The sequence below is a fragment of the Limanda limanda genome, chromosome 4 (assembly GCF_963576545.1).
Source record: "Limanda limanda chromosome 4, fLimLim1.1, whole genome shotgun sequence".
In the NCBI taxonomy this organism is placed as follows: Eukaryota; Metazoa; Chordata; class Actinopteri; order Pleuronectiformes; family Pleuronectidae; genus Limanda; species Limanda limanda.
Genome location: NC_083639.1, coordinates 30,548,530 through 30,576,412, shown reverse-complemented (window position 1 = coordinate 30,576,412; position 27,883 = coordinate 30,548,530). Strand labels below are relative to the sequence as shown.

Genomic DNA, 27,883 nt, shown 5'->3' with positions numbered 1-27,883 from the left:
TCATGTTTCCTCAGGTTTTCTTTATTAGCCGAGCAGACAAACATCAGTGATATCAAACGTGCACTGCATCGTTCTTTAAGGCAGATCAACTTCAGAAATATCAGAAACAGAGAGCGAGCAAAACAAGAGGCAGAAGATCGATCACAAACATGTAAAAACCTCCGAGCTCAAAGTTGATGTGAACATGAACATTTCACACTTTACCTGGAAACAGAGCTGATAACAGAACAAACACCTTATTTTATATAATGCACCAAAAGGTCAAAATACCAGTTGTGTTCCAGATGTGTCTCAGTGAAGAAATGTTTTTGCACAGATCAAACATTCGACTGATTCAAACTCTTCTTGCTGCAGTTGATAAATGAACATTTAAACACGTGTTCAGACGTGTATTTACAACAATAGCGTGTCTCGTTTCCAGTGATAACGACTCATTTCTGTCTGATGCCTCACTACAGTTCACTGTCAGCACCAAACAGCTTGTGCTCCAAATTTTAAACAATCAAACTAAACAACTTTTTTAGAATTCAGCTAAAATTAAATGGTTAGATCTTCAAAAACAGCAGTGCACAGAAAACTTGGCAAGATGAGGCAGGAAATACTCCCCCCCCCCCGTTCTCTGCTTGTACGACGGAGTATTAGGGCCATGAGGAAGAAAACAAATGCCTGTAATATGAATTTTTATTCTCCTAAAATCACTCCTCTCTAGTATCAAGACTTTATTAGCGTCAAATTTGCATCTGCATTTCTTCATTTTCAACTTTACTCTGAATCTCTCGGATTGGCCCGGATACTTCGCTGTAGCTTGAAACACAAAATGACAAAAGACAGAAAATCCAGCGGAGGAGTTTTTTCATTTAAAAGCAACGACCTGCTGAGAAGTGTCTGAAACCTTCAGCTGGTCAAACTCCACACGATATACAAACAGAGCCGAGTCCTCACACAGACACGACTCCGGAATATCTACAGTAATCTCTCGTCATTATTTTACACCCCTGAGGAGTTTATGACCTGAGAAGTTTTTTACTCTGAATCACACGTCTGTGATCAAAACTAATCTGTTCTCTGACTGTGTAACCGTTAAACCTACGTACAAAAATATAAAGCATCACTTTATTTTCTTCTGTGCTGGACGATGAGAAACGTCTGAGGCGGCCGAGCTGCTCTGAGGAATGTTAGAAGACGGGACCTGGGTCGACGCCAGCATTGAGTCCACTTCGCCAAATTAAAAATGTTAAACCCACAAAATAAAAGCTTTGTTGAATCGGTTCCATAAATCTGTCCGCCCAGGTCTTTTACTTAAGAGGAGAAGGATGTTGGAGCAAAATCACAAATGGAAGAGTTATCATCTGATCAAATTCCCTTCCCAACATTTTGCCGCATAAACTAACGTTCAGTAAATGGAGGCTGCAGCATGATGTAAAGAATAGAAATTAAAATTCATGTCTGAATGACGAGTTTGGGATGAAATGAAACAGCATCGATCTTAATATTGTGTCTCCACTCCAATGAGTCTGGGTCCAAATCTTTTATCATTACTAGAATGTACATATCGTGTCTAAACATGTAATAAAATGAAATATAACACATTATAATGTAATTATATGTAGATCTAAGTGTAAATGAATGCATCTGTTAACAACTATAGCTCCTCCTGTGGACACACGACTGTATGAACAGATAATGAATGTATGAAAATAATAACAGTAACTTATTTTGAATCTTTTTGTCTTTTAAAAAGTCTATTTACATCTACATTATTCTGTGTTACAATCCACTCATTAAACGTTGTATTGAATTGTAACTGGTGACTGGACGGGTTCAAGTCAAGTGTTTGAAATCCAGTTTTTCAGGTTTTCCAGTTTTGAGGCTGTTCAGATTGATCTCAGGTCGGGAAACACCGAGATCCAGTTTGATCCATGAAGAGATGAATACATATTAATCTCCATCAGCTGCACCAATAATGGGAAATAAAAAGAAGAACTCAACATTCTCCGGACGTTGAGCTAAACATGGACGAGGAAAAACTAAAGAGAAGCAGTTCAGCTGCATGTTGAAACAGAAAATACAAACAATGACATTTTGTTTTAAGGCAAACGATGAAAAAAATTAACCTAGAAATGTACCTGATACAGAAAATATACGTTTTCAGAAGCAAAGTTTCAAAGTTGAGAACAATGAACCTGACGAACACAGAATGTGAAGGAAACGAGACGGAAGTCGTCTGATGGAACAATCCAATGATTCTCAAGTATTTTCATCCATTTTTGTGTTTTTCAAATTTTTCGAAGGCAGAAAATCAACTGGTAGACGTCCACAGTCCAGAGCAGGAACCCAGACGTCGAGCAGCGTCATTGTTCAAAGAGGAAGCGGACACGGGGGAAAAGGGAAGAAGTGTACCTCAAAGAAACTGCAGTTAGAAGACGCTGGAGATCCACAGGGGTCTTCAACATCAGCTCAGACGAGATCCAGCAAGAAAAAGGCAGAAAGAAAACTCACAGATCAGCTGATGATGAACTTAAATCTCTCCACTGTCGTCTCAAAGGGAGAGGAACCGGATCCGGGTTTCAAATCAGACGTAATGTCAAACAGCTCAGCGGAAGTTCTCCTGTCGTCAAGTCTCAGTTCAACGAACTTCCACCTGCTTCACGACCAGTTACCATGAGAACAACATCCAGCTGCTGCAGCGACGAGCTCCACGGCTCCTCAGAAGTTCTGCTGCCGCCGTTTCTTGGCCTCAATGGCGTCCATGATGGGCTGCCTCTTGGCCTGGTAGCGCTGGCGGATCTCCTCGATCTCCTGCTCCATCTGAGGGTCCAGAGAGGCGAGTCGGAGCCGCAGCTCCTCCACCGACCACGAAGTGACCTGAGCACAGACACCACACATCAGGTCAAACAGGTCAAACAGCCGGAGGTTCATAGAGTCACAGTCTGATTGTGTCTTTCCCAGGTGAGACTGTCTCACTCGGCTGTGGGAATGGATTCACACTTTGAACTTCTGCAGCTCACTTTCAGAAATAATCTCTAAAAGACAGTAAAAAATATTTTAAAGTCGCGTTTCAGATTGAGGCCGACGAGCTAAACAAGGGAGAAATATTAAAGCAGAGTTTCATTGAGAAAAATAAGATTCAGACCCAGAAGATGCTCCTGCTGAACAAGGGAGGAGGAGGAGGAGGAGGAGGAGGAGGAGGAGGAGGAGGAGGAGGAGGAGGAGGAGGAGGAGGAGGAGGAGGAGGAGGAGGAGGAGGAGGAGGAGGAGGAGGAGGAAGAGGAGGAAGAGGAGGAAGAGGAAGAGGAGGAGGAGGAAGAGGAAGAGGAAGAGGAAGAGGAAGAGGAAGAGGAAGAGGAAGAGGAAGAGGAGGAGGAGGAGGAGGAGGAGGAGGAGGAGGAAGAGGAGGAGGAGGAGGAGGAGGAGGAGGAGGAGGAGGAGGAGGAGGAGGAAAGGAGAAGCTTACAAATGAAAGCCAAATGCAAGCAAGTGTTTTTTATTTCAGGAAATGTACGTTTTTGTAAATGTTGCTAACTCTGTGCGCTCTTATTCTCATTTAATCTTCATTTCATTTTGAAGATAATTGCTATATTAATACAGTTTATACTATATGACAGTTCTTATATTAAACTCAAATAATTCACTGAGTATAAAGTCTTTTACTCTGAGCAGAGGTTGCTACAGTGACATGAAGCCAGTTCCCTTCTGTACTTAAAGAATCCTCCTCTGTGCAGACGGAGGATTTCATCACTTGAGTCTCACAGATCAGTCGCTAGCAAATCCATTAACGGACACTTAAGAAAAATCTTTACCAAAACCTAAAAATAGCTCACGCACGGCAGCGCTGACCCAGGTGTCTGGTGAGTGAATCTATTTCAGTAGCTTTCGAAACGCTTCAGTTATTGACATGTGTTCAATCTGCCTCTGTGCTGTGAGCCTCAGCCGGGACCCGGTGCTCCGGCTCCTCCCCGGCCCCCCCCCCCCCGTCTCGGCTTTTACCAGCAGCACTTCTCTCTCAGGCTATTTTATTACCCACAATCAATGCAGCTGAAATAACCCTGGCGTCCCACTCCACTGGACAGATAACCACGAGGAGCGGCTGGACGACACCAGGGTCAAACCCAAATCACTTTCAAAGCTCCCACTGGTTCGCTCTTCAGACTGTGAATCCTGATTCATTAAATGTTTCCTCGTGATCAATAAAACTCGTCCAAGCTAAAGTCTCCAGAGAAACTTCTGCATGTAATTCTGAGATGAGATCCACTGTAAACTGTGGATTATAGTGGATCTCATCCTGATGCTGGATCGTGGTCTTGCTGCTGGCCAGAGACTGTGATTGCAGCGGAACTGCCTGACACATAGTATTGAAAAATGTTTACCCTCATGGATGCTGCTAAAAATCCTGATGATGTTTTCTTAAGCACTTGACATCTATTGCACTTCTGTCCGTCCTGAGAGAGGGATCCCTCACATGTGTCTCTCTGAGGTTTCTACATATTTTTACCTGTGAAAAGGGTTTTTAGTAGTTTTTCCTTACTCTTGTTGAGGGTTAAGGACAGAGGATGTCACACAATGTTAAAGCCCCATGAGACGAATTGTTATTTGTGAATGTGGGCTATACAAATAAAACTTGATTGATTGATTGATTGAATTCATCCACCACATACATGTGGGCTGAAACCTGTCGTACAAGTTTATCAATAAAGGCTTTTAGAATATCCAACAGGATGAAGCTACCTGGCAAAGTGAAGGTGTTCGAATGCAAACCAACACAAAGTGAAACACAAACAGGAAACTACAGGCTCCATCTACACGGTTGCAGTTAGGACAATTACAGACTTAAGATTTAAGAAACGATTAATAATCCTTCTGACAATATATACATTTGTGTTTGTTGCCGCTGTGGGACTCTGGTTCCCGCTGCCTTCAGGGAAACACTTAACGTCATTAAACATTTAACATTTGAGCGAACAGCTGACAAACTGCTGCTCGCTCCGGCTCACAAACACACAACCTGATCCAACAAGGAAACACAGAGAGGAACGGAAAGGAAAGAGTTTCTTTTGAATGGGAGAAAAATAGAGAATGTTTCAGTCTCCTGTTGTTTTTTAGTGGCGACAATCAGTAGATTTATATTAACAAAGGATCAGTGGACAACTACAACAATCTGCAGGTTCCCTCCGGTCTCCTGAAGGATTTAAGTCTCACAACTCATCTGAAATCTATTTTTCAGTGGACACGAAATAAATCGACTCCAAACACACAGTGATCTACAGAGAGTTCTCCATGAGCTTCTGAAACACACACACGACTTCCTCCGGATCTACAATCCATCTGTGACACAACGACACTGTTGACATGTTTGATTCCTCGCCACGACCTGTTTGATGGGAGCGCAGCCTCCTTGAGATGAGTTCTGAGGAGGGGTGGAAGAAAGGAAGCAGGGGGAGGAGAGACGGACGTAAAGAAAACCCGTAAGAGGAAGAATAAAAATAGATAAGGGGAGAAAGAAGGGGCGAGGGTGGAGAGGAGCAATGAGGGGGATTGGTGGTTCTTCGGCCGTCCTCATGAATAATGAAGGTTTGTGCTCTAACACCACGTGTCCTGCGCTGCATTGTCAAACCACTTCAATGGTCCGAGCTCTAACTGCAGGTGGAGTGATAAATATGAAGAGGAGGCAGTGAAATATAAAAAAACTAACGGTACGGGTCTTAACATATTAAAAGAGACATTTTCAAGTGGATATTGTTCAGATAAGTAATGTGTGACTTCAGCCATACTGACACAACTACTGTGATATTAACCTATGATGAAATATGAAGTCTGGATGTACAACTACACTCTTTAACCAAACTTAGCCGGTAGACGCAGGTTATCTAAGATCGACTCCTTTCCATCTGTCGGAGGAGGAGTTTCCCCTGTTGACATCATGAACGAGCTGGATGCTCAAGCGTCAGAAACCTTGCTGTCTAATCATAAGACAGCAAGGTCCAGAGGAACCGAAGTGTAGAAAATAACAAGTACACAAACGTTCATTGCAGAAAATGTGAAGCAGCAGTCTCAAGATGGACAAAACCGAGTAGAAGAAATGAGCCCCTTCACCCGAATGTCATGTTTCCATCATTGCTGATCGGAGTCGGTGAAAACCTGTGTCTGCTGCAGAGTCATTTGACCCTGGAGTAAAATTCACATTTCAGACCAAAGCCAGATGTAAGTGGGATTCCTGACCAGTGGAGAACGTGTATTTACCGTCTCCTTACACAACAGGATAACATTTAAGTAAGAAAAAGGTCTTCACATGTAAACTACAACCAGCCAGCCTGCGTTTAGCTTCCTGTCCCAGTGGCGATCTGAAAAAAACATCCAGCAGCAAAGTATAAAAATAGCAAAGTAGACGGATCTAAAATTAACACGACGCCGTCAACAAGCCACCACGACGTCTTCAGGCTCAAGAAGAAACGAGACGTTTCATCCTCACATTTGAAATTCAAAAACTCATGTGTGATTCTATTCTCAGTGCCACGAACTCTAAATGTTGCAGTAAGGCACGGAGATGTGTTTTATGTATTTTCTTAGAGGCTATCACCTGGTGTCTCTGCCCATCGGAGGTTTTCCTGACAAGGCAGGACTAGAAATTGGTCGAAACGCCTCGATATAAAAAAAGTGTTTTCAAATGACGCAGGCTGTGTGATAAAGTGTCTCAATTACAGGTGGTAAAAGCATTTCCAGGTTTCCCAGGATACATGGGAATCCTGTGAAATCTTTCATTTCTCATTTCATCATTGATTCTTTCTTTCAATCCAGGTGAGGAGCTGGATAAGACTCATCCCTCGTTTTGTCCATAAAGTTTAATGAGACTATGACGGCCTAATCTTTTACAATGACTCTTTAGTCATTTGTTAAGCAGTGAAAAAATAGAGCTTGAAAAAGAATTATGATCGATGGCTTCAGTATTTTGTAAAGTTTCGATGATCAAACCGTAACTGATCTTAGGCAGAGATTGATTCATCCCTTGATCCTGGATCAACCTGATGGATGAGCATGACAGTGTTGTTATAGAATTACAATAATCATAACGCACATTGCTTATATTCACTAATCTATATGTAAGTCTCAAGGTGACACAACAAGATGAAATGCTCCGACTAAACCGACGTGTGTGTGTGTGGGCGTGTCTCTCTGAATTCTTCAAGTATCAACGATCCAGGACAACGAGAGTGAAAACCGCGATGAGTCAGCGGTTCTGTGTCATCGTCAGTTAGCGTAACGTCTTCTAATGCACTCCGGCACATATCTGCGTCTCAATAGGTTTTTGTGTAACACACTACACACAGAGAACACACACATGCACACATCACCCTGGTACACAACACCTTTGGTAAAATACTTCAACATTTCACTGCTGCTGATGAGTATTAGTGGAGAAATCTACTTTTGTTCCTTTTTAATAATCACAACCGTTGGTGTGCTCTGAATATCTGAAGCCGAGCAGGCAGCTCTGTGGTCTGCTGAAAGAAACCACCTCCTTTTTAAAAAGGTCACATAATTAATATTTAATTCCAGCAGCAGCTATTTGTCCTGTTTAAACGTCCCGGAGCGAGACTGACGCCTCGGCGTTCGCTGCAGCGGCCCGGACGCTCAAAGGCTCTCAGGACTTAGAGAGGTGAGTTTATCCAGTCGAGTCCGTCAAACCCACAAGTTATATTAACAGAACTGAAGGGAATATACCAATGAAATTACTGATGTAAAAAAGACCTATAAAAAAATATACATTATTAAACCACCTGAAAACGGACTTCCCGCAGGCGGCACCAAACTCGAACATAGAATATAAATTATGTAGAACATTTATTAACTTTTGCAGCCGAAAATCACAAACTTTAAGTAAATACCTGAAATTACCTGGAGGGTTAAGAAATATTTAGTTCATGTTTCTATATTTAGAAATCTTTTGGCTCAACATGTTTTATGTTCACTTAGGAAAATGTGGGTTAAATTGTGCGTACATTCTCCCTTCATGTTTGTTTGTATACATCCCAACATTTGCGAGAGAAGTGGCGAACACACAAAACAGGGTCTGAAAGATACGTACGCAACAATTATAAATGAGGCCCGAAGCGTCCTGAGGTAGAATCGACTTAACTCTGAATATTTGTGACTCAAACTAAGAGAAAACAGACGTAAAAGCAGCTCTGCAGGTTGTTGTTTCTACATCTCACAGTTCAGTCTTCAATCTACACACTGATCAGAGGTAACAGCGGGAAATCACACCAACAACAAACTATCACAACGCTCCATTATTAATAGTTTTTGACTTGGATTTGCTTTAAACCTCATCAACACTGAAACGTGACTTTAGAACTGTTGACCAGGAATTATCTCCAATGCAGCAGCCACCTCCTGAATGAGGAACCAGCCACACAGTGTTTGTGGGCCACAGTTGAACTGCTGTGACACATGCTTCTTATAACTCACCACTTCGAGGTCTCCTTCCCCGGGCAGCTTGCGGTTGTCTGCGTTGTTGTCTCCTCGTCCTCCTCCTGCGTCGTTGTGACTGTTGGCCTCCTTCTCTTTCTGCTCAAAGTACTCGAGGAAGGACGGCTTGGCCGGCTGCATGGTCTCATCTCGCCCTGTGAAACAGAACCCACGGTTACTTCCTCGCAGCTGATTGACAGTGAGCACATTCGTAGTTAAACACAATCATAACACACTGTACACACTGTATTCTCTTGTATATCAACTCAAACAGAAGACCCAGGGCCACTGAAGCAGAGCCCGATGCTACACGAGCTCCAACTGGTGACCTGGCAGGAGGAAGTCGGCCTGACTTAACCGTCGAGTCGGTTGTACGTGGTTTCTCGGTAAAGAACTAATCACACACGAGAAGTTAAACATCCGAGAGTCAAAAGCCAATCAAACACCCTCAGTGAACAGAAATTAACTTTCCAATCACTCTAAAAGCTGCTTTGGCCGACAGCTTCCTCTTCCATCCGGCTCAATCAATGAAATACAGACTGCTTATGAACACTGACACATCTGTGAACAGTTTCTCAAAAATGGCTTTCAGTTAATGTTTCAAATCCACAAGCGTTATGAGGAGCTTCTTTTGATAACATTCATTTATTTTATTGTTGTTTTTTTTTTACAAAAGTAGTGCACCAATGACACCAAGGCAATTTCCTGTATGTGCAAACATACCTGGCAAATAAAAGAATTCTGATTCTGATTCTGAGTTAAAAACTATCTTTCACAACGGTTAGGTCGCTTTAATCAATATTAAAAATAACAATAATAATAATCAAAAATGACTGCACTGTTTTTAAGATGTATATGAGCACAAACAGGTTTTTGTGAATGAAAATTCAAAAAATTGATGAACAGCAGTTGTTCACTTTGTAAATTAAACGAGCGCAAGAAATAGGATTTCCTGCAGAGTTTCACAAAAGCTATTTCCAAACATGAACATGATTTGTGAAGGCGCCTCGTAGCTGCAGCACAAAGTAAACACTGAAATATAGTTTTCTCTCTCGAACACTGTGGGATCACTGCAGAGTCACTAAATAAAAAATGCAGCCAACAATGCAGCCAGTGGAGGGGAACGTGTGTGTGTGTGTGTGTGTGTGTATGTGTGTATGTGTGTGTGTGTGTGTGTGTGTGTGTGTGTGTATGTGTGTATGTGTGTGTGTGTGTGTGTGGGTGGGGGGGGTTATGGGTGTGTGGAGGTGCAGAGACGAAGCTGCTTCACTGGACAAACTCTCTGCATCGTGGATTCTACCCAGAAGGGTCCGTGAGTAGAGCAAATCAATGAGAGTAGTTCCCTCTGATTCACGGCGTTAATAAGCTGTCGTGGTGTTACAGCGGCGGCAGTTTCCATCGCCACAGGACGCACACGCCTGAGATCGTACACGCCTGAGATCGGTCTCAGACGGCCACACTGTGGACGGGGGGAACACGGCTCAGATTCTACAGCTTCACTGAGGAAGAAACTTGAGATCCTTCAGGTTTACAGAGCAGCGCTATCTTTCTTCCTTCAGTCTCGTTCTAATCTGACAGTAAAGTCTCCTGGATGCAGGGAAATCTGATGTCATACCAGGAGGGAATTAGAGTTCATGTGTGCACTTAAAATGAATTTATGTCCAATGATCAGGTTATATAAATGGACATTTACTGGAATAAGGCTTGTGACTCGGAGAGGAACCGGCAGGTTGTGTAGCGTTTACGTTGCTTCTCTCGAGATTTAAACAAATCTATATCGTTTCAAAATGATCAGCATCTCTTCTGTTTGTTCACTACAGAATAAAATACAGAATCCAGCAGCTGGAGGAGTCAATCTCAAACCTGTTGTTATGATCCGACATGTCCCCGGCCTTGTGGCTGAATCTCAGAGAAACCAGGAAGTGAAAATGTCATCCATGATGCCACATTTATCAGGGTTGATACTCGGGCCTCTGGCGCTGAGCCGCAGCTGCTAATTCAGAGAATCTTATAATATCCTTGGGGTGCAGCCTGGTATCTTTAGCTGAATGCCCTAAAACACACATGTCTACGCAAGACATATTTAAGGAAACGCCAACAGAATGTGTCTAAAAGAGTTGGGCCACTGCGATCGGCTGCAATAGTCTCCGTGTTTCAGTATTTTATGAAACTCTGGTGTTGAACGCCGTCCTGGGTTAACCCTTCTGTCCTGTGGTCTATTTATTCCTCTCCTTACTGAGGCCTTTCCTTCCCTCAGAATGTCAGACTTACATAAACGTGAGAGGTTTCAACTCTAAAATGAGATGTTTGGATATCAGCATCAGAAATGCCTCCAATAGTGCAGAGTACGTGAATCTATGAACTGATCTTTTACCACGTCTTTCAAGAATATGTATATATATATATATATATGTATATCTTTCCCAGAAATCACTTTTTTTCCCTCAGCGCTTTGTGCTGCACTGTCACTGGCAAGTTGTGCTTTTAGAGCAGAGGATAAGAAAGGGAATCCTGGTGATGCACCGTTTACAAATATTGAATATTTCTCTCTGGAAAGTCCCGCAAGTAAAATGTCGACCTGTACTGTATTCAAGACGGCAATCATCCCTTCCATACAGGGTGAGTATAAAGCTGTGAAAGTATGTTATTATGTTAAATGCACTGGTATTGGATTAGCACACTGTATGTTTCTGTATTGGGGCGGGAACGTTCATGAGTCCCAGGCGCCGCTAATACTCGCGGTTGCCTGTTTATTGACATTTTATTAATATTGAATGTGTCCAAATCGCACCAACGGCTCCTGAGGTACGTGACACACAGAGATTTCTGGGTCTTGGTCAAACAACAAAGTCTGAACAACTCAAACCCTGAAGGGATGTTTTTCAGTTTTCTGATGTCAGCTTTAGATTCGGAGAATATGTGAAGCTTCTCCGGCTTCATTATTTTAAATCTAGTACCCTGATGACTGGAAAGTAAAGAAATAACAACACTAATGGCTGTTGAATCCTCATTTCTCCTTCAATGAGGATCGCGGACCTCAGAGGTTCGAGTTTTTCAGGAAACCCGACTCCGTTTTTTCAACATAATCAGATGAAAGGTCGGACTTTAAAAAAAAACAAATCCATGACCTGATGTGTGTTTGATTTCAGTTTGGTATCTGCTGAAACTGGACCAATTATCCGACCGCTCAGTCTCTTTCCAGCTGTGCTTCACGTTCCGATAAATTGTGACCCGCTGTGCTTTGTTGGTTGCTATGACAACCCCATGTGGAGGCCCGTAGCCTAGTGAGCGATGTTTCTTCCGTCTTATCTTTTTGTGCTTCTGGATGTAGATGTTTTTATTATATATTTATATACTGTCATGTGTTGTGAGTTTACGGAGATGATTTGGTATCACAGCTGAATCCAAGCCGTCCTCGCAGTTCAGAGTTACTGAGCCCATGAAGTTATTAAAGGAGACATATGATGGTTTTTCAGTGTTTCTTTCCTTGAGTGTGATATAAAAGGTTTTCTGGGAATGTAAAAGTTCCGCAAAGTTATAAATCCAGAAGTCTGTGGTAAAGGGAGCTTCTCTCCTGCAAAGAAAACACTGAAGCTCCTGAAACACCTCGGCAGTCGTCCACACCTGCTCATCATTGAACACACTATCTCCTCAAGTGAGATGATTGACCAAACACAACCATGAGGAAAGGGAGTGTGGAAAGTGTCCTTCTTTCTTTCTGCTAATCTGTCTGTTGCGTAACTCAATGGAAGAAGCTTTAACACAGCATCTGCTCAAACAAGCTTCGTCAGAAACCAACAACATGAGGATGAGTCGGAGGAGAACCGATTTAAATGTGCTCACACATCTCGCAAAGTTTAGAAACATGATTTTTCACTTAAAACTTCAGCCTGACACATCAGAGTTGAGTGCTCTGACTCACGAGGTCTCTGACGAAGAGCAGAAGCACTTATTCTCTCTGACTGTACATGATTCTGGTCAAGTTTTCATGTTTCATAACATCCATCTTACACATTTTAAATAAATTATATTTTTGGGGAGATTCTCAAAGAAAGCATCGATCGCGAAATCGGCATCTTGGCCTTAATCCAGTTTCTGTGCAACTGCAGCTGCTTATAGACATGAACTCAAGTCTTAGAAGGCTGTGTGTGAAAATGTAAATGTTCGCAAATTATCTGAAACTTCTCAAACCAGCCCCCTGGTAAAATGATCACGTAAACGTCAGAGTGAGTCCATGGGAGATGAGAGATGCACCAACATTTACAAGACATGTTAAATTTAGTATTTAATTTAATGAGCTCATGCCGCACCTACAAATCTTTTCTTAACAAATAGATTTCGTCATCACTTCTCCACGTGCTGACCACAGTTAGACAGACGTTTGTTACTGGGAGCGGCTGATTCACTGGAAGGTTTGGAGAATCTGTCCGTTTACCCAGATCCACTCAGATCAGCTGAACCCCCAAAACAACTAAACAAACTAACTATCAAAATAACAAAAAGACAGAAATAAAAAGAGTTCAGTCGTTAATGTTTGTCGCCCACAGACGGGCCCATTATTTTTGTTCCTTCTGCTCTGACCAGTCTGATCATTAATCACCTCCCGGTGCTCACAGCGCAGCAGGAAGTGGACATGTCTGGGTTTACTTTGAATTAAAAAGTAGAAAAGTTGTTGTTTTTTATCTTGGTGGAGCTTTGTAAAACTTTCCAGGTTGAAAGATCCAGCGAGTAAAATTCAGGAGAAAGGGATCTTTTGGCAGAAATTGAATATCAAGTAATCCTAGTGATGTTTCTACAGAAGTCAAAAAAGAGAATGACTCTACTTCTCAAAAGTACAGTTTTGAAAGCAGAATTATTTCCTCTCATCAGTTCATCCTCGAGTCCTTCTGAACATTTCTACCTGGATTTATACCTTTGGCTGCAGGCTGTTGCTGGGAGGACGTTCACATGTGTTGGGCTTTAACAACAGTTGAAAACAAATGAGGTGTTTGACATCCTTCAACCAGAGGAAAGCTAAATTCATAAACATGGCTTTGTTATCGGCCTCATTGGGTTTTAAGTCTCTAACCACAGTGGTGTTGATGCTTTCTTCGGCCCACACACTCTCACACGTGCTACAGCCTCCAAACCGAGCTGAGAACCACACGTTTGAATTCAAGGTGAAGGCCAAAGCAGAGTGGACTCCAGAGAGAGAGAGAGAGCTGCCATCTGCTCCTGCAACTTCCCAAAACTAAATTAAACTTTAATAGAGTGCAGAGAGCCGAGCAGGTAGACGGGCATTAAATCATTTTAACTAGAACTCCTATGGAGAGGCTTTTAGGAAATGCACTGCTGCGTTTATTCTAAGTGTGAATATAGTTCCCTGTGCTGTTTGTTGTTGAACGTTACTATAGAGGAAGACGTAACGCTAAAGACGCTGTAATGGCTGCATTCACTGAGCGTTTAAGCATCGGAGGATCAGAGAACACTGAGAGCCGTGATTTAAATAATTTATTTAAGTCAACATAATGGTTCCATCTGCGTGCACTTCAACCAACAGATGGAAAGTTTGAACCACCTCACTTCCGAATGTCGGCTGCAGCTAAAGACATTTTGATGGTAAACACACCAGCAGCTTGCAGCGAGTTTCAGGGTCTCAGCCTGGATGTCATGACGGAGCCACTGAGGACGTAGAAGTGGAAGATGAAGAGCAAACTCAACTTGTTGGCGAGAGCTTCAAGAGGCCGCAGGACAGATGTTGAAGTGGCGTTGTTGTTATTGGACCGTTTTCTTTTGTCTTGCTCTGCTCGACGTTGTCTGTATGTCATGATGTCGACGCACTCGTTTATCATCAGAAGGTAAACACATCTCAACAGAGGGCTTATCAAGTTAGACAAACCTTTCCATGGGATTCGATACACGTCGCGCTCAAAGATAACTGCATCAGCTTCTTGCTTGCTGCGTTAGCTTGTTAGATTATATGCTTTAATGTTCTCCTCTGAGTTGAGTGCAGTGGATGTGCAAACGCGTACTGCCACACCCGACCCGGCTCTTTGGCTTCTCAGGTTGCCAGTTTCCTCTCTGTCACAGCTGTACACAGGGGTGGGGGGGGTGGGGGGGGGGCTCAGAATGCACCTCACCTCGAAGACTGAAGCCAAGAGCAAATCCTGCAGTGTGTGGATTTAAACTTGATGTCATGATCATGCTTATTTATCTTGTGGTGAAGTTTTGTGTGTCTGTGCTTTGGATTCTGTCTTATTCTTGGAGAAAGCAAAAAAAATAAATATTCAAATTTAGTCCTTAAAATATCTCAGGAGCTCATCTGCAATAAGTGTCTGAACTGATATTCTAAAAAGAGACGATCCTCTCGTTCTCTTGTGATCAGACGTCAAATCATTCGGTTGCTTTTCAGCAGCAGCCAGACAGAGCCTGCGACTGGATATGTGAAGAAGCAGCTGCCGTCGAAAACATCTCGACATGGACACAGAGCAATTTTATCAGAGACCCTTCATGAATTCAAAAGGAGCATTTCACAAAGATCTTAATCTTCTTATTTATCTGTGCTCCGATTTCTGAACTGTATTTCTGGGGCAGTGCTGGTGAGGAGCTGCTGTGCTGACCATGAGTCCCAGCGGCTTCTGAGGAAAATTATGAAACATTGAGGAAATTAATACCTTTTTTAAATCAAATGAAAGCAAACAGCCCCTCAGAATGGTGATGGTACACGAAGGAAAGAGGCGGGACCCGAGCCGGCCTGGGCCTGACGGAGGTTTCTAACACAGACTCTAGTGGCTGAGGCTTAGTGGCTAATCAGTGTAAATTAAAAGGCTTTTTATCATTCTGAAACATTCAGACAGGATCAATTTCTGATCTAATACTTTGTCTTGATTCTTCAGCTTTGGACAATCAAGTCAATTAGTTTGGGACACACACAACTTTGTACGAAACAGCACAGAGATATACACACTCTCACAAACACACAACTGGAGGATACAAGGATACTAATGCAGTTATAAATTCTAAATGTTCCAGTGTTAATGCAGTTTAAACTGCTCGCAGTGGAGATCTATGCTAACCTAATAGCAGGACATCAGGCTGGAGACAGAGTGGGTGTGTGTGTGTGTGTGTGTGTGTGTGTGTGTGTGTGTGTGTGTGTGTGTGTGTGTGTGTGTGTGTGTGTGTGTGTGTGTGTGTGTGTGTGTGTGTGTGTGTGCGTGTGTGTTGCCCTTTCAGACCTGCTCCCCTCAATGTGCTGCTCTTAGGACAGGTTAAGGATCCTGGTCACGTGTATGATCTCATCTTGTGCTCACATTGCTGAGGCTGGTGGACAAGTTCGACTCTTGTACAACATCGACCTATCAGAGTTTCTCACACGGGATAAACAACACAATTTTGTGTTAATGTGCCTGTTAATACAAAGCTAGAGGGAAGTTCATGGGAAATAAAATCAACAACCAGATGGACACACACCAGGTTCTGCATTGTAAGTCATTACATGTCATTCACTGATGACACTCTGCAGACGCTTCACTGTCCTGTGGTTAAATTCCAGTTCCTTCTGACAGCTTCAGCAGCGCTATGCATGCTGGGAAATTACCCCAGTGACCATCATAGTGCTCCTTATCCCAGTCGGCTGCTGTAAACGCTGCCACACGTCTTTGGCTTGAGCGAACATCTCATGAGATGTGGTGTAGGAGTTGTGATGTAGTGATGTAATCTTCCACAGAAGCCTTGTTCTGATGAGAACTCAAAGAGAGCGAACCGGCGCCTGGGTTTGATCAGGAAGCTGACACGTGCTTTAAATAGCAAACGGGAGGATTGTAGAAAGCATCTTCTCGTTCCACAGAACAGCTGGGTGCGGTAACGTGAGAGAACGACACATAAAACAAGCTCTGCAGACGTGTGAACGGTGCAGGGAAGGTGAGAGGCAAGACACAAAAACTACCCAACAGGATATCTGACCGAGCTGTGCACAGGAAGGATGAACACACAAACCGCAGATGCATCACACCCACCACACTCAGAGTCTGAGCTGCCCACAGGTCAACAAGAACGTGTGGAAGAAATCCATCGCACACAGGCCGAGAGCACAGAGCGACTGCATCAGGGAACACTGCTGCTTTTATAAGATTAACTCTCTGGTATTCCTGTAAACAAGCTGCTAATTGTCAGATGTTTGTGTAGGGTATGGATTTGTTATTGTGTCGTGGGAGAAGCTAAAAACAAACTTTAACTCAGGTGGACGATAAAGTAAATCGTAAAACACTGAGGTCACACACAGACACACAGAGGCAGTTTGCTGGAGCTGCTCACTGAGGTTAATTCTTAGCGTATAAAAACAAACACAGAACCCAACACACCCACAGGCTGCCAGCACCGAAGAACAGAGTCCAGCTCTTATTGAGACTCCTTCCAAAACCTCCGATACATCCAACGCTTACTACTCCCACACGGCGATAATAAATAAAAACACTTCCAACAGAATCCTGCGGCACGATCGCATCTCTCCTTGAATGACACCACAGCACAAACCCAATGCACCCACTGCAGAAAGAGGATCTGCTGGGTCATCATCTGCCCAGGCAAGTCCAGTCTAAGGTCACGTAAGACGACAATGAATTAAATTAAATACCTACGTCAGTAAATTTAGTGATTATTGACAACTCACAAACGCTCCCTGACAGTAAAAGAGAAACTTTAAGAGTGAAACTGAAGCTTTGTCATAGTCGAAGGAGGCAGATCCTGTACACACACACACACACCCAAGGACACACACACAGGGTTCACAGGTAAGTCAGGGGACTCAGTCTGTCTGGTGGTCCCACTCTGCCCTCTACTGGAGGAACAAGAGACAGCAGCACTCCAACGTTTGTCATGAATCCTTGAATCTTTGTTTCTCTTCAGGTAATAAGGAGGAAACTGAATTAGAGACCAAACCATTATCTCCTAACTTTGATTTTACATAATGATCTGTTCCTTATCTTCACCTCTTCTGTTCCGTGGGGAAACAGAGTCATCATAATCCTGGCCTGTCATCATGACTCTGCACATGTACAGGCCCATTTGTGAAGGATGCTTTGCCATCACGTTGGTGACAGTTTGTTGAGAACATAATCAGTGAATAAAGTTGGACAATGCATTTTAACTTACTTTTCATTGTACCAGCATCTTCCTCGTCCTCATCCTCAGAGTTGATGACCATGGTTCCCAGCTGGGACTGCATGGTCCCGTCGTCGTGTTCGATCATGGTCCGGGCCGTGCTGCCCAGCGAGCCCACTGATGAGCCCGTGGACCGGATGGTTCCAGAGTCTCCCGAGCCGGCCCGCACCATCGTCCCCTGGTCCACCTCGTCCTCATCCTGAAACACAGGCAGAAAGCCAAGGCTCCTTTCAAGAGGATTGATTGTTGACATCTGGGAAGGTTGACCCGACCTCTCCTGCCTTCACTATAACTTCATGATCCTTCGTGTCTTTACCGAATTGTCGTCGTCTTCTGCGTCCAGCTCTCTCTGCTCTTCCTCCTCCTGTCTCTTCTGTTTGATCTCCATGGCGTCTGTGATCAGGGCTCTGAGGATGGAGCTGGGCTTGGCCGACTTGATAAACGTATGCTGAAGGAGGAGAGAGAAAGGACTGATGAGAAGAGGGATGATCCTGCATGTTTTAGCAAATAGAATCACTCTGATATGAGCAATTCTATTTGAATGGCTCTTACATGAGCTGTTTTCAGACATAAACTCTGGAAAGTGTCTGTAAAATAGAGTTTGTGTTTCTCATATGACGGACGCAGCAGGAGGTCAGACTCCTTCACAACAACACGAACATGACGAATAAACTCTGCTGCGGAAAGCTCAGTGTTGTTGTTTAAACCAAATCCACACTGTCGTCGACCTTTATCACCAGAAGCTCTTGAAAAGTTAAGATTAGTATGTGTTCAGTCACGTAAAAGGTTTATATTTGATCTAAATGTATCATCTGTATCTGATCAATCATTCCCTTACAAATGCTACTTCATGCTCTCTTAGCAAAGATAATTCAGCAGGGACGTAGAGTAACCTGTAACAGCTGAGTGGCCGTCGCCCTGTGTTCTGGGTTTTTCACCAAACACTGGCCAACAAACTCTTGAAATGCCGGCGACCACAGATCCAGGTTCCGAAACGTTGGAGGAGGGTTGGTGGGAATCATGAAGATGGCCTGGAGGAGGAAATACAATTCAGTACACAGGAACTCAATTCATTAAACTCTTTTACATTCAATCGTTAATCCTGATATTCACTCTTTTTCAGTCGTTCCATCGCCTTTAAACAAACACACAGACAGAAGACACACTCCCTCACCCTCATTGGGTGAATGTCAGCATAGGGCGGCTTCCCCTCGGCCATCTCTATCGCTGTGATCCCCAGAGACCAAATGTCAGCCACGCAGTTGTAGCCGATCTCCTGTATAACCTCTGGAGCCATCCAGAACGGTGTGCCGATGACCGTGTTCCTCTTCGCCATGGTGTCCTGAGGAGAGAGAGCGGAGGCCGGACAGCTCAATGTGAAGTTTGATGAAGAGACCCTGCACTACTTCCAGAAGCTACTGAGCCTGAATGGTGAGATGCTACTTCCTACTGGAGTCAAACATGAACACTGGGTAATGTGAGGAATTGATTGAGATAATTGTCAATTCATTCTCTATTGAATTGCTCATGTCTGTCTTTAAGTAAAATGGGGCAAAACAGAACACTTTGGTGTACGGTATCCGTTTATATTCCCATTAACAAAGTCGCCAAAAATAGTAATTAATAGTTTTCTAATAAACAGAAAACCAATGGTGCAATCCCTCTGTGCCACTGCACTCTGCTCATGTACCTTCTCGTGTAGCCATCATATTCTCTCGTTAATGAGGTGTACTTTACGGGCACATTTATTTATTTGATCCTTGTTTTCTTACCGTGAGTTGCCCGGCTACACCGAAGTCGGCCAGTTTGGCCTGACCCTCCGAGTTCAGCAGGATGTTTCCTGCTTTAATGTCTCTGTGGATCTTTCTCATGAAGTGAAGATACTCCAAACCCTTCAGAGTCGCCTGCAGGATGGCGGCGATCTCTTCTTCTGTCATCTACACACACAGAAGGTAAAATACATCAGCCACAACAATCGTTGTGTCTTTATGCTGCTACATGTAGACACATAAAGAAAATGCAATGCAGTAACAATTACACACACTATGTAAACTGTGTGTGTGTGTGTGTCTTTGAGTATTACATTACCGTCTTGTTGCGTATTCTAATGATATCAGAAACTGATCCGGCTCCACAGTATTCCATGACGATCCACAGGTCACTGTTCTTGAAGTAGCTGCCATAGTAACGCACTACATGTGGACTGGACACACACACACACACACACACACAGACACACACAGACACACACATTACAGAAAGTTGCAGTCACTTCTTTCAATTTCAACTTGTTTGAAATGTTTTTAGTTAGAAACATTCTGCCGTCCTGAAGATGAAACAACAGTCATAGTTTGGTACAAAGTGACAAATTAAGACTTTTACGAAAACTTGTATTATTATTACTAATGACTGTGTGATATTAAATCTTTCATAAACAAATGGCACTATTGCCGTTTCCCCTCAAAAGTTTTGTGACAGCAGTCTTTGGGTCTGGAGGAGCGGAGGATGTCAAGAATCAAACCTGATAACAAACAGTTTGAAGTTCAAACCATTAACAGCTCATTCTGGACAAAAATAGATAAACCTGGCGAGTTTTAAATCGGCCTGAATAACACGTGATCAAACATATACGAAAGTCATATAAATTGGAATCTAAAGAATAAAAAATAATATACAAGAACCCAAATCTTTAGCAGCAAAAGCATTATGTGAGATTAAGGACATCTGTAGTTCACAATAGTACCTGTTACACTGCTGCATGATGGATATTTCCTTGATTATCTCCTGAAGATCCGACTCCACAGGAACCTGTTTGATGGCCACGATCTCCCCCGTCTCCTTGTAATTGGCTTTAAACACACAGCCGTAGGACCTGCACAGACACAGAGGATTCATGTGTGACCTTTGAGTGAGGACGTGACCAACCAAACCTGCTCAGGGGTCAAAAGTATGGCTGTGAGATCAAAAGTGTGTTTTTGTTAGACAGCAGCTGTAAATATCTGAGTTTTAATCATATTTTCTGTAATTTCACAAAAGCAACACAAATCAAATGAAATATTCAGCCACGTGTTCACATAGACGACAAGATGTGTGGTGAACACAATTTTGTTGTCAGGTGTCATTATTTCCTCTTTGGTTTTGTTCATTTTCACACATCTGTATTTTATCTGACCTGCTTGAATCAATAAAAAGGCAGAAAACACTGAACAACTTAACACACAACTGGTGTGTAGTTTAGTCACATTAAACACCAGTGGTGGCTGAGGATTGTGTTACAGTCAAGATAAAATGAACAAAAAAAAAAGTAAGAATCACACACACACACACACACACACACACACACACACACACACACACACACACACACACACACACACACACACACACACACACAGTGTCAATCAGCCGCTCAGAACAGGAAGTGTGTTGAGACACAGGAAATGAAGAGGCAATGTTTATGTTGATGGTAGGGGGGGAGGAGCTTCACGTCAACAGCGAGGAGGAAGATAGGGCAGAGAGAGGTGGAGGGGCCGATAGAGAACGAGCGGAGGAGAGAAAATGGAAAGAAAAAGGTTGATTCAAAACGACAAAGACCCGCAGACGGAGGTGTGGAAACCCGTCTGTCGGGGCGGCGTGGTGTTTCCGTGACGACTCACCCTTCACCCAGCTTCTCCAGCACGTCGAACACTTCCTCCGGCTGCTTGGTGAGACTGTCCTCGCTCAGCTTCTTCAGCTGCCTGCAGAGACACAACCACAGAGACGTGAGACAGAGACACAACCACAGAGACGTGAGGCAGAGACACAACCACAGAGACGTGAGGCAGAGACACATCCACAGAGACACAACCACAGAGACACAACCACAGAGACGTGAGGCAGAGACACAACCACAGAGACGGGAGGCAGAGACACATCCACAGAGACACAACCACAGAGACACAACCACAGAGACGTGAGGCAGAGACACAACCACAGAGACGTGAGGCAGAGACACAACCACAGAGACGTGAGGCAGAGACACAACCACAGAGACGTGAGGCAGAGACACAACCACAGAGACGTGAGGCAGAGACACAACCACAGAGACACAACCACAGAGACACAACCACAGAGACATAACCACAGAGACACAACCACAGAGACACAACCACAGAGACGTGAGGCAGAGACACAACAACAGAGACGTGAGGCAGAGACACAACCACAGAGACACAACCACAGAGACACAACCACAGAGACGTGAGGCAGAGACACAACCACAGAGACGTGAGGCAGAGACACAACCACAGAGACGTGAGGCAGAGACACAACCACAGAGACACAACCACAGAGACACAACCACAGAGACACAACCACAGAGACGTGAGGCAGAGACACAACCACAGAGACGGGAGGCAGAGACACAACCACAGAGACGTGAAGCAAACTTTTTCACGTAGATATTCGAGGGTAGGGCTTCAAATAATGATTACTTGAAGGTACCGATAGGTCAGAAGAATGAAAAGAGAGGGCTAACCAAGCAACTAATGTGTCCAGTTGCTCAGAATGTGTGAGACAGACGAAAACACTGGGGCTCAGTCCCAGAACACAAGGAAATAACTACCAATGTATTTAAAGAGACACAAAGCAGGGTTTCCCCCAGTGCTGTATAGGCCTGGTGGGGCCGCTAGGCTTCCCCCCCCCCCCCCCGCCAGGCTAAGCGTCGCATGTTTTTTTTATTTAAAAAAAAAAAAAAAATCCGTCACTCGCGCACATCAACAACACTTCACTTCCTCATTGAGCCCCGATCCCCAAGCAACCATCCTATTGGTCCAAACAGTCACATGTCCCACCCAGACGCCTTCACTGACTCTCGGACATCAGAACGCTCCTTCAACACAGTGTTTTACTGAACATACGTTGCCTTCACTGACCCTCAGACATCAGAACGCTCCTTCAACACAGTGTTTTACTGAACATACGTCCCCTTCACTGACCCTCAGACATCAGAGCGCTCCTTCAACACAGTGTTTTACTGAACATAAGTCAAAACCAAACATAAACATAAACCTAGTCCGTTACACTATTAGGCTGCAGCTATTTGGTTTTATTTATTTAAAAATAGGGTACTTCTTATTTCATACATTTTCCACAAATATGAGGACTCAAATAGCCCTACGAAGTTCTTTGTTTAATTTATTTCAAAGTAGGCCGACACTTGCCTGTGTATTTTGTTTGTTTGTTATTTTGTTGCTTGTCTGTTTGAGTAGCTGGCTGAAAGCAAAGAAGTAGTAGGCTAACCTTTTATTGGTAACCTAACTGTTACGGTTCATTGTTTCTGAAATAAGAGGCCTGACTGCTATGTTGATGCAGCACAAAACAAAATGTAAACAAAGGCTCAAATATTAAAGTGCAAAACTGTAGGTTTAAACTAGCAACTCCAACGTGATAAAAATAAATAAAAAAGAGGGCTTATAAGAAAAGTCAGCAGTGCAACTCAAAAAGATATCAAAGTTTCTATTTAACCCCTTATCAAAATAAAAAAGTTAGGTGTGCATATTAAACAAAGTGCAACATGTTTAGAGTATAAGAAACAATGGTGTCCAGCTCAAAATCCGACTCAACCCCCCCCCCCCCCCGCGGGTGCCTTCTAGCAGCCCTACCACCAGGCTTAGCAAGTTTTCTGGGGGAAGCCCTGACTACCAATGTATTTAAAGAGACACAAAGAGTTCCAGTGGTGACATATTCGTCTCTCGATTTAACATCAAAGCACAAAACCCACAAATAATCACTTTATAAAAGGTAAAAAAAAAAAAAATGTAAAACTCTCAAACGTTCTGTCAAAGTCTGAATTAGTTCAAACTAATCGGAAACGGTTTCATCTCAATCTCTTTCCTCATCACCTTTTCTTTTTTTAACTAAATTTCATCACAATAGAATTAGCCAGAAAACAATTAAATGTTAAATGTCTATATAGAACTATAATATCCTGTTTGACTAGAGATCAGCAAGTCGCTGAAAACAAACCACGAGTGACATCATTTTGTGAATCCCGCTGCTTTTCGTCCAACAGGTTTTCAAACATCCCCCATGACTCATAGTGTTGAGTCCACAGATGGAACAGTGACTAATAACTTTGTTCACGAATTAGAAAGCGTCAAAAACAGTTTATGTGTCGCGGCCTATTTACACTGATGTGTTTGTGTATTTTTTAAGACACATCTGAGAATAGAAACCGTCCAGATATTAATAAGGATTTTAATCAGTCAGTATCACAAACAGCTATTTTCTCTTAGTTTCTATAATCAGACTGTGTGGATCTAATAAAATCAGAAGCAGAATATTTAAATCAGTCTTTTGGGTGAACTGTGGCTCTCCACTTTCTCTCTCTCTCTCCTGACGCGAGCGAAATCAACTCTCTGATGTCTGATAAGTCAAAAGACAAAAATAGTCCGGAACAGAAATAGACTCAGAAACGTCCTGGATGCAGCCGGAGACAAACCGATCAGGATGATTACAGGAAGACGGGAGGAAACATCAAAGTTAAATATCAAAGACATGAGGCATCACTGCTCAAAGACTTTGGAGTGAATGTGTTGAGGCTTTTATTTAATATTTAATTTAACTAGGGCTGGGCAAGTTAACTCAAGTGATGAGTTAACTCGATTGTTTATCCGCCAATTATTTTCTTTTTTCCTGTTCTGCAGCAGTCAGCAACAGACTTTCACAAAATAAAAGCCTGACTTTCACAATAAAACAATAAATAATCAAACCTGAGTGAATGCGAGATAAAATAATTAATCGAGTTAACTCATCACTTGAGTTAACTCGAGTTAACTCCATTGAAACGAGTTAACTTGCCCAGCCCTAAATTTAACCCGATAGTGTTAAGAAGAACTTCTGTCGCTGAACCAGTTGGACCTCTTCCCAGTCCTAGAGTGGTTGATGCTGATGTCCTCATCCGTTACAGTTATTGTTGTCTAATGTGCATGTGTACTGTTGGTTAGGTGTTGCTGTTGTGTGTTTCATGGCACGTGGGTTGTAGAGGTGAGTGTGGAAGTGAAATGTTGTGTAGACGTGATCACGGACAGAGAAGAACTGACGCTACACTTGTACAAACCTCAACGCACCATGTGGTCAAACTGTAATGAGTCTTGTCGTATATCTGCTGATAAACGAGCTGATTTGTCAGTGAGTCTGTGACTTTCTTTCTTTCTTTCTTTCTTTTTTTCTTTCTTTCTTTCTCTAACCCCCTGGACTGGATTTTAAACTCTGCGCGGCCACCAGCCAAACTGTCCAGTGCTTCCACTCCAAGCCACAAGCCACAGGACACAGCTAAATAAGCACAGAAACGATGACCTACTGTAACAGCCCATAATCTGCTTCTCAAGAAGACTCTGTGAACTTCTGCAAATGTATGCGTGCATATCTGCTGCGGCTTAAAGTACAGAACACGCCAAATATTCACATTGCTATATTTAAATTGACCCATGCTTTCCCTCAGCTCCTGTTTTCTTATTTTTCAAGTTTCCGCGTCTATTTTTTTAAAATTCACAGTTCAACAGATCTGCTCCTACATCCAGAAACAACTGCTGCTTATTGTGTTGTTCTTCTACGACCAGTGAACCAGCAACAGATTTACCATATTGAATAGTAGAATATCACTATTAGAGCTTAAACCTCCACCAAGACCCAAAGGTTAAATTCAGTCAAGCTGCGTCAAAGTGCACACACAGCACACAACACAACACACTACACAACAACGACGACACAGAAGTTATCGACTGATATATTTCTATGCTGGTGCTGCTGGATATGACATGCTGTGCCTGTTCATTTAAAAACAACTACTGTTTATTATTGCACATTTTAATATCTAAATTAAGAGAAGTAAACAACAACAAAATGTATTAAAAGCTAATCCAGTCACTGAGGAGCCTCTGAGATGAAACATGGAGGTTTCAGCGGAGGAGAAAAACTGAATCTGTGGAACATCGAGTGAAAACGTCAGCATTACATCAGTGGAATGAGGAAACAGTGGACGAGTGAATGGACACGATAACAAGTGAGCTGTGTGTGTGTAACGAGCATCCTCCTGATAAGTGGATGGAAAAGGAACAAGTCAGTTCCTGCTGTCAAACATGTCAAACATGACAAACATGAAACACACACATCTTTCCTCAATCCAATGTTTCCTCAACACTTAACAGCTGGAAAAGAGCAACAAGCTGCAAATACTGCTTACTTTGCTATTTTCTGTTTTTGTATATTACATAAGTACTGAAATATTGTACTCAAGTAAAAGTACCTTTACTTTGATGAAATTTTACTTAAGTACAAGTAAAAGTACCCATCTAAAAATCTGCTCAAGTAAAAGTAAAAAGTAGTTCATTTAAAATGTACTTTAAGTAAAAGTTACTTAGTTACTTCCAACAACTTGATGGGGGCCGCTCCTATACAGTGCCAAAAAGGACAAGGGGTCATAAATCCAATCGGAAAAACAGTTATTTTTGTGCAATGACATTAAACATGTCAAACATTTAACATGTCAACACAACATTTAAGAACTTTTGGGAGGACATGTCAAGACATGAACCACATGACCTTGCCTTGAACTATGTGTTTTTTTTTTACTCAGTAACGGATGTAATTTCCAATGTAGCGAAGTGCAATACTTCAGTCAAAATCTACTTAAGTAAAAGTAAAATTACCCATTTCAAAAACTACTCCAAAAATTACAAAGTACACAAAAAAACGACTCAATTACAGTAGCGTGAGTAAATGTAATTTCCACTTTACACCTCTGGTATTTGTATCACGGGTACACGTGTTGGATATTAAAGTTCGACTCCACTCTTCTCTTTAATGTCTATTTGCAGATGTTGTGTTTACAACATTGTACTTCAAGCAGTCAGAAGCCAAACTGTGACATACGACTGAAACGCTGGAAACTCCATCCGGCAGAGCTGAATCATTTCCGTGTTATCAACCAAAGCGTCCGTGGATGTTTCTGACACAGGACCAGCTCTGTGTGTGGTGACTCATCTGAGATCAAAGCAGCTTCTACCGGATCAACTAATGTTGTTAATGCATTAAACTGGATCAGCGCGGATTTGAAAGTGACAAATCCTGAGGTTTGACTCAACAGATCATGAAAACACCGGCTCAAGCTCAATGTGTTATAGATTTAGTTTTCTAATTTCAGTCTCAGAAACCAGTTTGACACAGTTCCATTATAATAAAGGGCTGATTAGCCTTATTTATAATATATAAAGTGTAAAAAATTCAAATTGACATCCTCGATTGTCTACGATTCCAAACATGTTCCAGTGAACATTGATGTGATGTGATTGAAAAGCTTAAAAAGAGACTGAAATGATCATTTAAATTCAAAAACAGCTAATTACAATGTCCTTTGCCTCCAGTTGTGCATCTACGGGAGTTGTAGTTGTTATTAAATATGTTATTCTACATAAATGTTGTTTATAATACACCACCAGACCTCCCCAGGAAACGTCACTTGAACTCCAGTCCTCCTTCCTCTGCTGACACATGTTCTGTCTGTTTCATTCAAACTCGTTCACTGAAGGTTTTAAACATGTGGAACAGATTCAAGTGTTAAATGTCATTTGTTATATTCTCAAACACATGAATAAACTATATTTTAATCCGTTTACTGAAGGTTTAAAACATGGTGAACAGTCCTCACCTGACTTTATGACTTTGTGTCTTTGCTCTGACTACATGTTGTGTAACTGTGGAAACCCTGGGAACGTGTACTTGTTCCTCTTCAGGACTCAGGCAGATGTATTGTAACGAGGCAGCGAAGAAATACAAAGAAGTAAAGACAGAAGAAGGTGAAGAACGTGATGGAGAGATGAGCTCCCTCCATCCCGGGCTGGGGCTCTTTACCTCCGGGGGTGAATCCTCATCTGCACCTTGTTCTCCATGGTTCCTCCTGGTTCCTCCTGGTTCCTCCGGGTTCCTCCTGGCTCCTCCGGGTTCCTCCGGGTTCCTCCTGGTTCCTCCGGGTTCCTCCTGGTCCCTCTGGTTCTTGTTCCTCCTGGAACTTCAGCCTCACGGAGCAGCGGTGCTAATGCTAACAGCGGCAGCTAGCAGCAGGTTCGCCCGCTCTCACGCTCCCTGCGGCGGGTTCAGAGACCCAGCAGGTCCGCTCCTGAGGCCCGACGCTCGGCTCAGCGGGTGAACAGAGTCCGGTCCGCGGCCCGGTGCTGCCCGGTGCTGCCCGCCCGGTTCATGCTGCTCTTCTTCCGCCCAGCTCGACTCGGTGACTCGGTGAGAC

General features: G+C 43.0%; 1 protein-coding gene across 1 annotated transcript; it reads right to left on the bottom strand.

Moving 5' to 3' along the window:
* On the bottom strand, positions 1-27,883 carry LOC132999835 (serine/threonine-protein kinase 3/4-like). The gene is made up of 11 exons (XM_061069612.1): positions 27,493-27,883; positions 21,258-21,338; positions 20,345-20,473; positions 19,690-19,804; positions 19,374-19,538; positions 18,776-18,943; positions 18,495-18,632; positions 17,918-18,049; positions 17,593-17,800; positions 8,464-8,618; positions 1-2,865 (listed from the first exon to the last, which is right to left on the bottom strand). Exons 1-11 carry the CDS (start codon positions 27,528-27,530, stop codon positions 2,707-2,709), a joined length of 1,488 nt encoding a protein of 495 aa, XP_060925595.1. The 5' UTR covers positions 27,531-27,883; the 3' UTR covers positions 1-2,706.

Bases quoted from the DNA above. Each gene is read 5' to 3' on its own strand.
- LOC132999835 (XM_061069612.1), bottom strand. From the start codon at position 27,530: ATGGAGAACAAGGTGCAGATGAGGATTCACCCCCGGAG. The intron at 21,339-27,492 runs GTAAAGAGCCCC...GTGTCTCTGCAG, and splicing joins ATGAGGATTCACCCCCGGAG to GCAGCTGAAGAAGCTGAGCG. The intron at 18,633-18,775 runs GTGAGGGAGTGT...TTCCTCCTCCAG, and splicing joins CTGACATTCACCCAATGAGG to GCCATCTTCATGATTCCCAC.